This window comes from Amblyomma maculatum, chromosome 3, assembly GCF_055883805.1.
Source record: "Amblyomma maculatum isolate TAMU_Amacu chromosome 3, ASM5588380v1, whole genome shotgun sequence".
In the NCBI taxonomy this organism is placed as follows: domain Eukaryota; kingdom Metazoa; phylum Arthropoda; class Arachnida; order Ixodida; family Ixodidae; genus Amblyomma; species Amblyomma maculatum.
Window position 1 is genome coordinate 132,984,623 of NC_139346.1, and position 13,439 is coordinate 132,998,061.

The following is a 13,439-nucleotide window of genomic DNA, read 5'->3' on the forward strand; positions in this document are numbered from 1 at the left end:
ATCTTTCCCCTAAACCGATTACATTACTAATTTCTGTGATTATCCAAGTAAACATTAAAAAAAAGACACAAAGTACCATCCCCAACGCTTTCCTTGGCCTCGCCGACTTTTGGCTTCTTTCCTTTCTGGGCAACCTAAAGCGTTTTTTAAACTTTGTGAGCCCTTACTCCTGCTAGAGCGCTTTGTGGCATTATACTTTGACTTTGCCCCACTGTTAATATTGCTGTTAACAGGAAATAAAAAAAGAACCATCGATAGCTCAGTTGGTAGAGCGGTGGACTGTAGAGGTTTCGTGCTACGAACATTCATGGGTCGCTGGTTCGAATTCGGCTCGACAGAGTGCTTTTTTTTTTCGACTAATTTCACCACTTGTCATAGTTATCCCACTAAAACCTTTATTTGAGTTAGGATTTATTCACCATTGTCCTCTCTCCATTGATGCTGCTGCTACTCTCCTAGCTGGCCCTACTGTTTGCATGACAGCGCGCCGGTCGAGGAGGTGAGCGCCGTTCGCTCAATGCCATTTTTAAAAATGGCTCCAATATTGAGTGTGTTCTGATTGCAACCCTGAATGTATAAGGGCTGCCTGAACGGAGAAAGCAGATCCATTTGTATCGCCTCATTGTACTTCATTATCTTTACACTGTGGCAATATAAACTCAACAGTGAAGATATAACCGAAAGTACGATGCAGCCATTTTGGAGAGATATAATGTTTCTGTAAGCCATGCCACGAGAAACGTTTTGTTAGTGCGACTTAATTTGTGATTAGTGGTTCGAGCTGTTCTGTAGTTCTGTGGGAGTGTATTCGGATGGTCGATTTACTGTATGCAACTGTGTACTGCAAATGCAGGAGTAGCGAATTGGCTGTATTCACGCCCCTTACATATCAGACGAAAGAAAAGCAATTTTTAATGAAATACAAATATTGTTTGACACCCAACAGCTGACTATCTTTCAATGAGATTTTAGTTGCGTATTAGCTGCCAGGGACGAAACGAGCGGAGCACTTTTTAGAGATGCAAGCACTATTGTATCGAGCACGGGCAGAGGCGTATTGTATTTTACTACTTTTGGGTAGCCTCACCATAATATATGTACTTAATGATATGTTAAATGACTTCGGCTTGGATGATGTTTTTGAGTGTGTAACTGGTACTAAAACTGCTTTGTACACTAATAATTAAGAGTAGTAGTCATGCCCGTTTAGACAGAGTTCATGTTCCATTGGAACTTTCCAGTAAAATGAGAGGAAGAAGATGGTTTGCACGCTGTTTACGGTTTTACACGCTGTGTAAAAGCAATTGCATACATCCTGTGCATTCGTATGCGTCCATGTCCCTGACAATAAAGCAGGCATCTATTAAGAGTGCAAGGAACATACACGCACCGAGTCGAAAAGAGCAGTAACATGCTTTTTCCTCATTTAATGAATAACCCCCAACATTTTGTCCATGATATCGGAAACCGGCTGGTGTGGCACTTGTGGCAAGTGCCTGTAATTAGTAACATTTCACTTCTCTGTTTCTCTTAAGTTGCTGAACGCTTGCGATACAGCCTTATGTTCTATTGCGATGCAGTCAAGAAATGCTGGGAAACAAAACTTTCTTAACATGCCTTTATTGAAATTGCCCCGTAAGTGTTTGAAGTAAGTAATCAGTGTTCGAGATTTCGAAACAGAATGATGCAATTACAAATATGTTTACAGCTCAATTCTTTCTGCTGAGCACGATGTTCTGCTTCATGGGCTGCATAATGAGGCTTGAAGCGACGCTCTCCAGATTAACTGCGGATGGGCCAGCAGGTGCGCTGCAGCTGAGCCTTTGCATGAGTCGCACGAGGATGTAAAACATGTCCACATGCGCCAGTTTCTCCCCGGGACAAATACGGGAACCCATGCCAAAAGTGAGCAGTGACTGGGCGTCTTCGCGTAGATGCCCTGTGGCTGGATCAATGAAGCGCTCTGGTCGAAACTCTTCTGGGTCATCCCAGATCTTCGGGTCACGGTTTCCGCCGTAGGCGTTGTACAATATCCCCGTATCCTTGGGTATGAACACTCCGCCTGCGTAAAAACGTACAGGTGTGAACATAGGGACGTTTTTTTTAAGTGTTGCGTTGATAATGAGCTTACTTTTACCACATTTCAACCTCGTAGCACAGTTATAACATTCGTAGTCTAGGGGATTTTGGTTTTCCTTAAACAACACAATCGTACCATACGGTTCAGAATTGAAAAGGATAGCTGTCTGACTGTACGTTCAAAACCTTCCATGTACGCACTGCCCCTTACCAAACAATAAGGCATCAAAATATTTTGCTGTATGAGTGACGATTGTTCTTTGTGTTTTAGTTATCTGTGGTTAAAATACCTCGTATGTACAGTCCGTCTTACTGAGCCACAGATGAGAGGTCTCAGTGTCTTATTGTCAATTTCTTAGGTTTAGAGAAGGTGGATCATGTCAACCATGTGGAATCGATGGATAGCACCTAGCTTTTGCAAAGGTAAAGGAGGCTGTCATTATCTCAACCGCACGCACAAAACCCCAACTAGCCTTTTGTGAACTCCGTAGAAAGGATTAGTAACCAATCTAAGAAGCTTGCTATAACACGGTGCCCTTAGAGTCACTCATAGGAGCGATTAGCTTAACAGCCGATTATTTATGCGTCTGGTTCAATATTTAGGGATATTCCCCAAGAATCAGATTTGTAGTAAGGGAGAAATTGCCCATTAGCATGTATCCTAGCAGAGCTATACGACTACAAAAGAAAGCTTCCAGATACTTGCACAAATTTCGTAGTTTAGGAAAACGTCATCCTGATGAGAGAAACGAACCAGGGACCATAGCCTTACCGTGGTGGTCACTATGCAACGTGCTAGCTGTGCCGTTCAGCTTAGGTGGTAGTGTGACTGTCCTGGCGAGGCAGTAGACTCGGGTTCGGACCCTGGACCACGGTAAATTTACTTACAGAATGAAGTTTATTTGAAAGTTTTCGGGCTTTCCTTTGCAGCCTTATCGCTGCGATTGTGTGGATGTAATGAGCTATTACTCCCTCAGTGTTTATGAGTTTATGAGTCTGTATAAGCTTCACATACCGGAAGTGCATATCCTTATTCTTTATGTGCTTGTTGAAGCTTCACTCACTTGAAATGCAGACGGCTTACGCTGACGCATTATGAGCACGCCGTGCACCTAGATTTATCGTGCGACAATACGTGTTATATTTCGCAGCTCTAAGAAACTCACCGCTTCGAGGCCCGGCGTGATTGTGTAATGGTTAGGGCGTTCGATACTGTGCCCAAGGATGCGGGATCAAATCCCGCCTGCGGATGGCGCCGGGATTTGAAAATAAGGCGGCCGTGTGCTGTGCGATGTCAGTGCACTTTAAAGAACCCCAGGTGGTAGACATTTCCAGAGCCCTTCACTACGGTGTCTCTCGTAGCCTAAGTCGCTTTGGGACGTTAAACGCATTAAACCAAACCAAACCTATAAACGCTCCGCGATGGCAGTAGCCTTGGTGGCCGAAATTACGTTTTCTGCTAGAGAGAGGTCAATAACTCTTCTAAATACGGATTACAAGGCAATTGCCAAATGTCTCTCCTTGCGCCTGACGCCTGCTCTATCGTCAATATAGGCCCGCACAAGGCTTGCTGTGTCCCAGGCCGATCGGTAGAACTCCATGGCATGACTCTGAGAGACATTTTGACATGGATGGAATCGTGCAGCTTCAATGGCTTTCTTTGCTCCCTGGACCAAGAGAAGGAATTCGACCGCCTGAGTCACGAGTACCTGTTTAGGACACTTGAGCTCGCGAGCATTCCCGTACAATACATAAATATGTACAAGGCGCTTTATGCCGCACCACTAGCAGCGGTCATTGTACAGGGGCGCATCGCAATGCCCTTCCCCGTGGAAAAGGGTGTTCGACAAGGTTGCCCCCTCTCCCCGTTGCTCTATGTCATAGCGAGTGAACCCCTCCTGCAAAAAAAAAAAAAAAGATTGTTAGAGATGGCGGCATCCTCAAAACACCATTGCCAGCGGGCCCTTCTTGCATTCCAGTATTCGCCTACGCAGATGACGTTTCAGTGGTGGTGCCAGACACAACATCAGTGGAGAGACTACTTGAACTATCTAGGGAGTACTGCCAAGCGAGTGGGGCTCGCCTCAATCACAAGAAGTCCACTGTTATGGCCTTGAACACGACCCCCTCCCCTACCGCTATCCAATCGATCTCTGTTACTCGTGAGACACGAATCCTCGGATATTTCTTCGATTCCGATGGACCAGCGCCTAGAAATTGGAATACGGCTGAAGAGCAACTAAGCATCAAAACCCACAATCTTGGTGCTCTAAAATGTCCCCTGACTGCGCAGACCACCATCACTAAGCCAATGCTCATTTCTACCCTCAGCTTTGTGGCCAGCATTCTTGACATCCCCCCAGACAAGAAAAAGCAGCTCCAGAAACATATACAGCGCTTTTTGTGGCAGGGAGCCCCCGATAAGGTAAAGCGAGCCATTGTTTGCCTGCCCAGATTCAAAGGTGGCCTGGGGCTACCCGATCTGGATATTATCGCAAGGGCTCTGCACATCAAATGGACATTCAGAGCCGTCGAATGCGACATGCCACTAACAAAAACGATGGCTTCGTACTATCTGTCGACACGGCGGCGAACATTCACTGAGAAGGCCCTACTCCAAAACACCCCGCATGCAGGGTCACCCCTATCATTTTACCGAACCACAGCCACGGACTTAGAGTACCTGAAGGAAAACTTGTCTGATGTTGACCCGCGAACCATGCACCTGAAAGATATTATCAATATGATCACCCCTCCGCTCCCTGCCCGCCTATCAAGCTACATGCTATGTGCAGAAAGACCCAGTTGGCAGTACATAACCGCCCACTTCCTCGATGCACGCCGAGCCTCCCTGATGTGGAGGTTCGCAAGAGGCATCTTACCTATCAGAAGGCGTGCCTTCGTCCCTGCGACGTCAGGAATGATTGACCTGTGTCCCTTCTGCTTGGCCCGAGAGACAGCGGAGCACATCTTTCATCATCATCATCATCATCATCATCATCATCAGCCTGACTATACCCACTGCAGGGCGAAGGCCCCTCCCATATTTCTCCACTTAACCCGGTTCTGCGCTAGCTGCATCCACTTGACCCCTGCGAATTTCTTAACCTCATCCGCCCACCTAACTTTCTGGCGCCCCCTGCTACGCTTTCCTTTCCTTGGAATCCAGTTTATTACCCAAAGCGACCATCGGTTATCCTCTCTTTGTACTACATGTCCTGCCCATGCCCATTTCTTCTTAATTTCCACTAGAATGTCGGTAACCTGAGTTATTTCTCTGACCCACTCTGCACGCTTCCTATTTCTTAATGTTACCCCTACCATTTTTCGTTCCATAGCCCTCTGGGTTGTCCTCAACTTAGGTAGAACTCTCTTGGTTAGCCTCCACGTTTCAGCCCCATAGGTGAGTACAGGCAAGATGCAACTGTTGTATACTTTCCTCTTGAGCGATACCGGTAAGCTGCTAGTCATAATCTGTGAGTGCTTCCCAAATGCGCTCCATCCCAATCTTATTCTTCTTGTTATTTCCTTTTCATGGTCCGGATCTGCGGTTACTACCCGTCATAAGTAGACATATTCGCCTACTACTTCCAGTACTTCGCTGTCTAATGTAAACTGCTGTTCCTTTCCGAGGCTGTTGAACATTACCTTAGTCTTCTGCATATTGATTTTCAAGCCTACCTTTCCACTTTTCCTGTCTAGGTCACCAATCATTATTTGCAGTTCATCCCCCGAGTTGCTTCGCAAGGCAATGTCATCAGCAAATCGCAGATTACTGACGTATTCTCCATCTACCCTTATCCCTAACTGCTCCTATTCCAAGTCTCTGAATACTTCCTCTAAACAAGCTGTGAATAGTACTGGGGAGATTGTGTCTCCTTGCCTAACACCTTTCTTTATGGGAATTTTGTTACTTTCGTTATGCAGAACTATAGTTGCTGTGCAGCCACTATATATATCTTCCAGCACTTTCACGTACGGCTCGTCTACCCCCTGATTTCGCAATGCCTGCATCACCTCCGAGGTTTCAACTGAGTCAAATGCTTTTTCGTAATCAATGAATGCTATGTATAAGGTCTGGTTATATTCCAGCATTTTTCTATCACCTGATTGATGGTATGGATATGATCGATAGTAGAGAACCGTTTCCGAAAACCTGCTTGATCCTTTGCGTGATTGCAGACTAAGGTTGTCCTGAGTCTATTAGCGATTACTTTACTAAATACCTTATATGTAACAGACAGTAAGCTGATTCGTCTGTAATTTTTAAGGTCCTTAGAGTCCCCTTTCTTATGAATGAGGATAATGTTTGCATTCTTCCATGGTTCCGGTACCGTCGATGACATCAGGCACTGCGTATACAGGATGGCCAGCTTTTCTAACACGATATCCCCCCCGTCCTTCAGCAAATCTGTAGTTATCTGATCCTCTCCAGCTGATTTCCCCCTTTTCATAGTTTCTAATTCTTTCTTGACCTCGTCCTTCGTCACTGGTGGAACGTCTGACTGTTTTTCCCTACCGCCAATCTGGTCCTGACTACTGTGGCTACTGGAGAGATCTTTATAGAACTCTTCGGCTGCTTAATATTCGTAATATTCGTGATTACGTTGCCCTTCTTGTCCCTTATCGCATACATCTGGTTTTTGCCTATGCCCAATTTCTTCGTTACTGCTTTAAGGCTTCCCCCGTTCTTTACGGCATGCTGAATTTTCTCCATGTTATATACTTCCTTATATCGGCCACCTTGCGCTTATTGATTAGCTTTGATATCTCGGCCAATTCAATCTGGTCTGATGGATTGGAAGCTTTTATACTCTAGCGTTTCTTATTCAAATCTTTCGTCTCCTTAGACAGCTTACCGGTATCCTCTCTAACTATCCTACCGCCTACTTCTACCGCACATTCAGTAATGATATCTCTGAAATTATTGTTCATTGCTTCTAGGGTAATGTCGCCATCCTCGTTTAGAGCTGAATATCTATTCTGTAGCGAGATCCTGAACTCTTCTGCCCTCCCCCTCACCGCTAATTCGTTGATGGGTTTCTTTCTTACTAATTTGTTGCGTTCCTTTTTCAGATTTAGGCTAATTCGGGACCTCACCATCCTGTGGTCACTGCATCGCACTTTCCCGATTACCTCTACATGTTGCATAATGGCGGGGGTTGAACATATTATGAAATCAATTTCATTATTAGTCTCCCCATTAGGACTTATGTCCATTTCTGGTTCTTCCGTTTGTTGAAGAAGGTAGTTATTGCGCTCTGAAACCTCAACTAGTAACTCCCCCCTGCTATTCCTAGAATCAATGCCATAGTCACCTACTGCCTGGTCTCCTGCCTGCGTTTTCCCTACCTTGGCATTGAAGTCTCCCATTAGTACAGTATACTGCGTCTTTACTTTTCGCATTGCCGATTCTACATCTTCGTAGAAGCTTTCAACTGCCTGGTGATCATAACTGCATGTAGGTGCATAGGCCTGTACAACCTTCAGTTTATATCGCCTATTAAGCCTAATAACGATGCCTGCCACCCTCTCATTAATACTATAGAATTCATCTATATTACCCGCTATATACTTATTGACAAGGAAACCTACTCCTAGTTGTCGCCTCTCTGGTAAACCTCCATAACACAGTACATGCCCATCCTTCAGTACAGTATATGCCTCATTTGGCCTCCTAACCTCACTAAGCCCTATGATATCCCATCTTTCTTGACTGCATATAATTCCCGCAGCACTCCTAGAGCGTCTGAGAGATATGTTCGGCCTCCCCGGGATCCCATACCACACCGTGCGCTACTTCAACCCGCTTCCAAAGGAAGGGCGCAAGCAGTTTGTCTTGACACTGGCAGAGGTCAACTATCAGGTGTGGTTGGCCCGCTGCAAAGCGGCCTACTCGAACAAGACTCCGAGCCTCCATGAAGTGAAGGCCAAAATCAGAAAATAACTAGTTCCACCTAGATAGAGAGAGACGCCACTTAGGGAGAAAGATGTTTTTTAAAGAATGGGGACACCCCATGGTGATCTTCAAAGAAGAAAACGGAAAACTAGAAGTTAGATATTAGAAGACTTGCTCGCGTCAGGCTTCAACCCACCGGGGAGGTACGGCCGTGGTGCATATGCAATGACACCCCGCCCCGGTGGGAACAGGCCGGATTGTATGAGCCCCTTGGCTGGGAAAAGCCCGCTCCTTGAAACAAAAAACCCCAAAACCTTATGGTGCGGGAGGCCTTGCCTGGGGTAGCCGTAGGATGGTGATGGTCGCAGGTTGAGGTTTGTACCCTCAGAGGAGGATCGCACCTAGTGCATCCTTCCTTCCACCTGACAAGGCAAGTACGAATTACGGTCAGTGTGATCAAATTTACTTAAGTCTTCGCAGTACCGCAAGACCAAGTACTTTGCCCTCTGCGTGACACTTGCATGTGATCTCTCGACTCTGGAAGCCGAAATTTCAGCCGCGTTTCCAAAAAAGTAAGCGAAAGGGTACCAACCGCCTTCCGCGACGGCCACCTGATAAAACTGCAAAGTCTCTTTAATGTGATCGGTGGTGGTCCAGGTTGCACAGGTATCGCCTCATAAAGATGTGTTTAACTGAAGGCTATCTGATGCGATTGAACATGGACTGTGGGATACCTGAACTCAGTGCTTTCTGGGATTTGTTTGTTTTTCGTGTAGTTTGAGTCCCATGTGAGTTCGGTGCTTCGCAGCACTTTTCATTTTCCTCATCTTCTTTGGGGTGCCGAATGAAGTTGCAGAAAACTTTATCATTGAGCCTAACAAAGCTGCAAATTCTTGTTATTCTGGTAGCTAGCATTAAATCGCTTTTGTCGATATGAAACCAGATGCGTGCTTACCAACTCTGGTGTCCTTGGTCGTCTTGTGAGGAAAGCAGAGCGGGAGGACAGGGTGGCAGCGAAGCGTCTCCAGAAGGCAGGCCACTGTGAACGGGCACCTAGCTCGGTCTTTGTACGTAGGAGGTGCGCTTCCTGGAAGAACCATATTATGAATTATTCACTGACTAAAGTGGTAACCTATAAAAAAACAAGGTTCGGTAGCTTTTTACGTGCGAAAGGTTTTCTGCGCATCACTGGACGCATCCGACGTGCTTGGAAAACCACCATTACCTACTACATTGCTTTTTTTATCACTATTTTTTCCCTTTATATAAGCGAGCAAAATTTCAATCGTAACAGAGCTGTTTCCTTTTACTTTTCTCCACCCCACCGGGGTGGTGCAGTGGTTAGGGCGCTCGACGTCTGTGTCCAAGGAAGCGAGATCGAATCTCGGCAGCAGCAGCCGCTTTTGGATGGAGACGAAAATCGAGGTGCCCGTGTGCTGTGCGATGTCAGTGCACGTTAAAGAACCCCAGGTGGCCGAAATTTCCGGACCCCTCCACTACAGCGTCTCCCATAGCCTGAATCACTTTCGGACGTTAAACCCCACAAAACAGACGAAACCTTTCTTCACGAGGCTTTCTTATGGTAGGCCCAATGATGCTTTTGCAGAGCAGTGCTTTCACAAGAGACTTCCTCTGCCGAAAATAATGAAGCCTTTTTCATTACTTCTGAAGGTGGAAACTAAAAAAAAAATGCAATCTAATCTAGGCGACAACTAGAATATTTCACGCCTGTTATTCAACGTCTTAATACCGTAGTTACATGATGAATTACAAGAAGACATCTATAGCTGCCAGTAAAGGAACATTTGCGCACTCTTTTCATCATGCCACTTTTAAGCACCCACATGGCAGTAGCGATGACGTTGCGTTCACGACATAGGATCATTAATCAATGATTGTTTTCGGCTTCTCGACGCAAGGACCTGTTTGTTTTTTTTTGTATAGATGAGGGCCTCGCTAATGAAATCGTCGAAGACGCTATAGCTTTGTTGCAAGCATACTTAGACATTTTATGCATGCGGCCTACCACACACACACACACACACACACACACACACACACACACACACACACACACACACACACACACACACACACACACACACACACACACACACACACACACACACACACACACACACACACACACACACACACACACACACACACACACACACACACACACACACACACACACACACACACACACACACACACACACACACACACACACACACACACACACACACACACACACACACACACACACACACACACACACACACACACACACACACACACACACACACACACACACACACACACACACACACACACACACACACACACACACACACACACACACACACACACACACACACACACACACACACACACACACACACACACACACACGCACGCACGCACACGCGCACGCGCACGCGCACGCACACGCGCACGCGCACGCACACGCACACGCACACGCGCACGCGCACGCACACGCACACGCGCACGCACACGCACACGCACACGCACACACACACACACACACGCACACGCACACGCACACGCACACGCACACACACACACACACGCACACACACACACACACACGCACACACACACACGCACACGCACACGCACACGCACACACGCTAAGTATATAGCGCTGTCACCCAAAGCACATGCGCGCGCAGACAAGAACACGCATGAAGGAAGTGAGAACACGTGCTCGAACGCGACAAAGCACGTATATTAGACATCCTCGAATATATTGCGAATATACTGAGCACTGATAGGAGGATAAAATTTCTCTCCGCATGGTATCTTTTTATAAATGTTTTCTTCAGAGATGAATGCGTTTGCCTCATCGGGTCTCCCCTGTTCGCATCACGGATTGACATGGTCCCCTTTTGTTCAGTGAAGCCTGAATCTTATAGCTTGTGAGAAACAATAGCTTAAGCGTTTGCAGCTTGGGAATCATTAGAACACAGCACAACCAAGCTAATGCTCAAGCTTTCCCATAACCTATACTAATGATATTCTAGTGGAAATCAAGAAGAAAAAATGGGCATGGGCGGGACACGTAGTGCGAAGAGAGGATAAACGATGGTCGCTTAGGGTAACAAACTGGATTCCAAGGGAAGGAAAGCGTAGCAGGGGGCGGCAGAAAGTTAGGTGGGCGGATGAGGTTAAGAAGTTCGCAGGGTTCAAGTGGATGCAGCTCCGGGTTAATTGGAGAAATATGAGAAAGGCCTTCGCCCTGCAGTGGGTATAGTAAGGCTGATGATGATGATGATACTAATGTAGCATTAGCATTACATGCAAAACATACATCTTCAAAACATATACGTGTCCGCCAACCTTGACCGTGACCAAACAGTACCGGAATATAGATGCTTGGCGGGAGCATTCAGCAACTCCTTAGGAGTCTTATCTATACTCTTTCCAAGCGTAAACCTCCGTGAGAGACAGGCTGCCGTGAGCACAGAACAACGGAAAGCCGGTCTATGCAGTGCGTCGCTGAGAAAATTGACGAGCGCGGAAGCAAACCAAGGTCGAAGCGGCCGACGGATAACGCTTTCAAACTATTCATTTTTTTATTGCGAAAGCAGTACTACTCTAGGCTTCGAGCCTTCAGCATAGCGCGACGGTAGCCACGTCTTACCCACGTGATGCTGTGACGTCACACCCCACGTGACAATACGGTGTGGGCTGGCAGAAGCTGCCAACTTGGGTCTCTCGTTTCACATGGGACGGTTATGTCAGAATCAGCCTGCTAGGACCCTGGCATTCACGTTACCCCTATAAGCCCCTAAGGCACGTTCATGCAGGCTGATTAAAGCGTGGCTTTATATGTGGGCTGAGGAAGGAGAAAAAGAGAAGAACGCTCGGTCACCCGCAGCTAATGCTTTCGCTCAATATTCGGTTCAGCAGCGTTGAACCCTTGTAAATTTTTTTTTAGCATACACTATCCGTCAATGGAATCATTTGTCATCCGTTGTCTCGGCTCTCTCATCAAACGAAACGTTCTATAAAGCTTTAAGCCACGTCACGTCATTTCATCGTTAGGTAAGGAACTGTTGTCTGTATGGACCTGCCATCTTTTATGTTCCGTATGTTTTCAGTGTTGTGAACTTTGTAGTCATTTCTGCCCAGTATACTTTGTAAGTCTAGCAACGTATCTCGAAAACCGAATATATTTGACTCCCCACACCAATCAGTAACTCACCGCAATTTAATATGTTGACGCACCTGTCGATATCTTCTTTCTTATTGGAATGATTGACCGGTACTGTGATTGAGTTCTTTCGATGAAATCTCATTTCTGCTAAAATATTATTCAACTGAGAGATGAAGACGAAGAAACTGACTTTGATCCGATGTACCACTCTCGCTTGGTGAACTGTACTTCTCACCTACTGCTCTGTTACACTGTCATTTTTTTAGATGACTGTCGTGATGCTTTGTTAAACATTATTTCATAAATATATAGCATGTTTTCAGTTTCGAACTATCTTTCTTGAAATAAAAAAGCTCCTTCGTGCCCATGTATCAAGTAGTGTGCACATCTCGCAACCCGGAGGTCTAAGGTTGAAGTCCCACCCAATCTATCTACTGCAATTTTCTCTTTAGCTCGATGATTCCTCTCGGTTATAGGAACGCTTATGAGAAATGGAGCATCAATCCGAATTTTTCGAACTATGCTTGAATTTATGTGGTCCATTTGAGATAATTTCGTCGCGAGGTGGGCAGACGGACAAAGGAATATGAAAACGTAATCGTGAAATAAATTCCTGTGTTAACAAAGTCAATACAAATTATATTACCTGCTCTGGGGCGAAGAAACCTCTCTAGAATGCACCTCAAGTAGTCATGTGTAGGTCTCAGTGTACCGAATTTTATGGCGGCAACTTGTGACGCAAATAATCGCAGCCAAGCTGTCTGATAGTTCTCGACGGCGTTTGTTCTTTTTTTTTTTTTCATTTTTGTTTTCTCAAGCTCCCAACTGGGCGAAATTTATTTTTGAAACTTTGTCAAGTGGTTTTCCCTATAAGCGCCTTTGATAGGAAGGATTTTAAGGGAATGATATGCTTGCCGATATTGTCGTCAATTTCTTTTTGGATCATCTCTTGAATCTTGGGTTCTTTGACCATCCTTAGAAACAGCCAGTGCAGTTCCACAGCGGAAGTATCAGTGGCACCTGTAAAAGGTATCAAAATCAGTTACCGGACACCAGTTACGTACGCAAGCTTTCGCAAACTATAGCATAGCGGTCCAATGACGCTCATGGTGAACCACTGAGGTGCCGCTTTGTCTGCCACCAATAATATGAAGTGACGCATCCAACGTTTGCACACGCATCGCACACGCATCACACACGCATCCACGCGTGCACGTGTGTTTTGCGTGTGTCTCCATTTATCGTATATATAAATACCCCCCCCCCCCCTCCTTGCCA

The 13,439-nt window shown here is 45.9% G+C and overlaps 1 protein-coding gene across 1 annotated transcript in view; it reads right to left on the bottom strand.

Moving 5' to 3' along the window:
* Window positions 1–1,623: 1,623 nt before the first annotated feature.
* LOC146196070 (cytochrome P450 1A1-like) overlaps window positions 1,624–13,439 on the bottom strand; it is a 44,315-nt gene continuing 32,499 nt past the window's right edge. The window contains exons 7-9 of the mRNA XM_084596325.1: window positions 13,073–13,181; window positions 8,934–9,061; window positions 1,624–2,062 (exon numbers count right to left, since the gene is read on the bottom strand). Coding sequence (XP_084452451.1) covers window positions 1,710–2,062; window positions 8,934–9,061; window positions 13,073–13,181 — 590 coding nt within the window. The 3' untranslated portion in view covers window positions 1,624–1,709. The remainder of the gene's footprint in view (window positions 2,063–8,933; window positions 9,062–13,072; window positions 13,182–13,439) is intronic.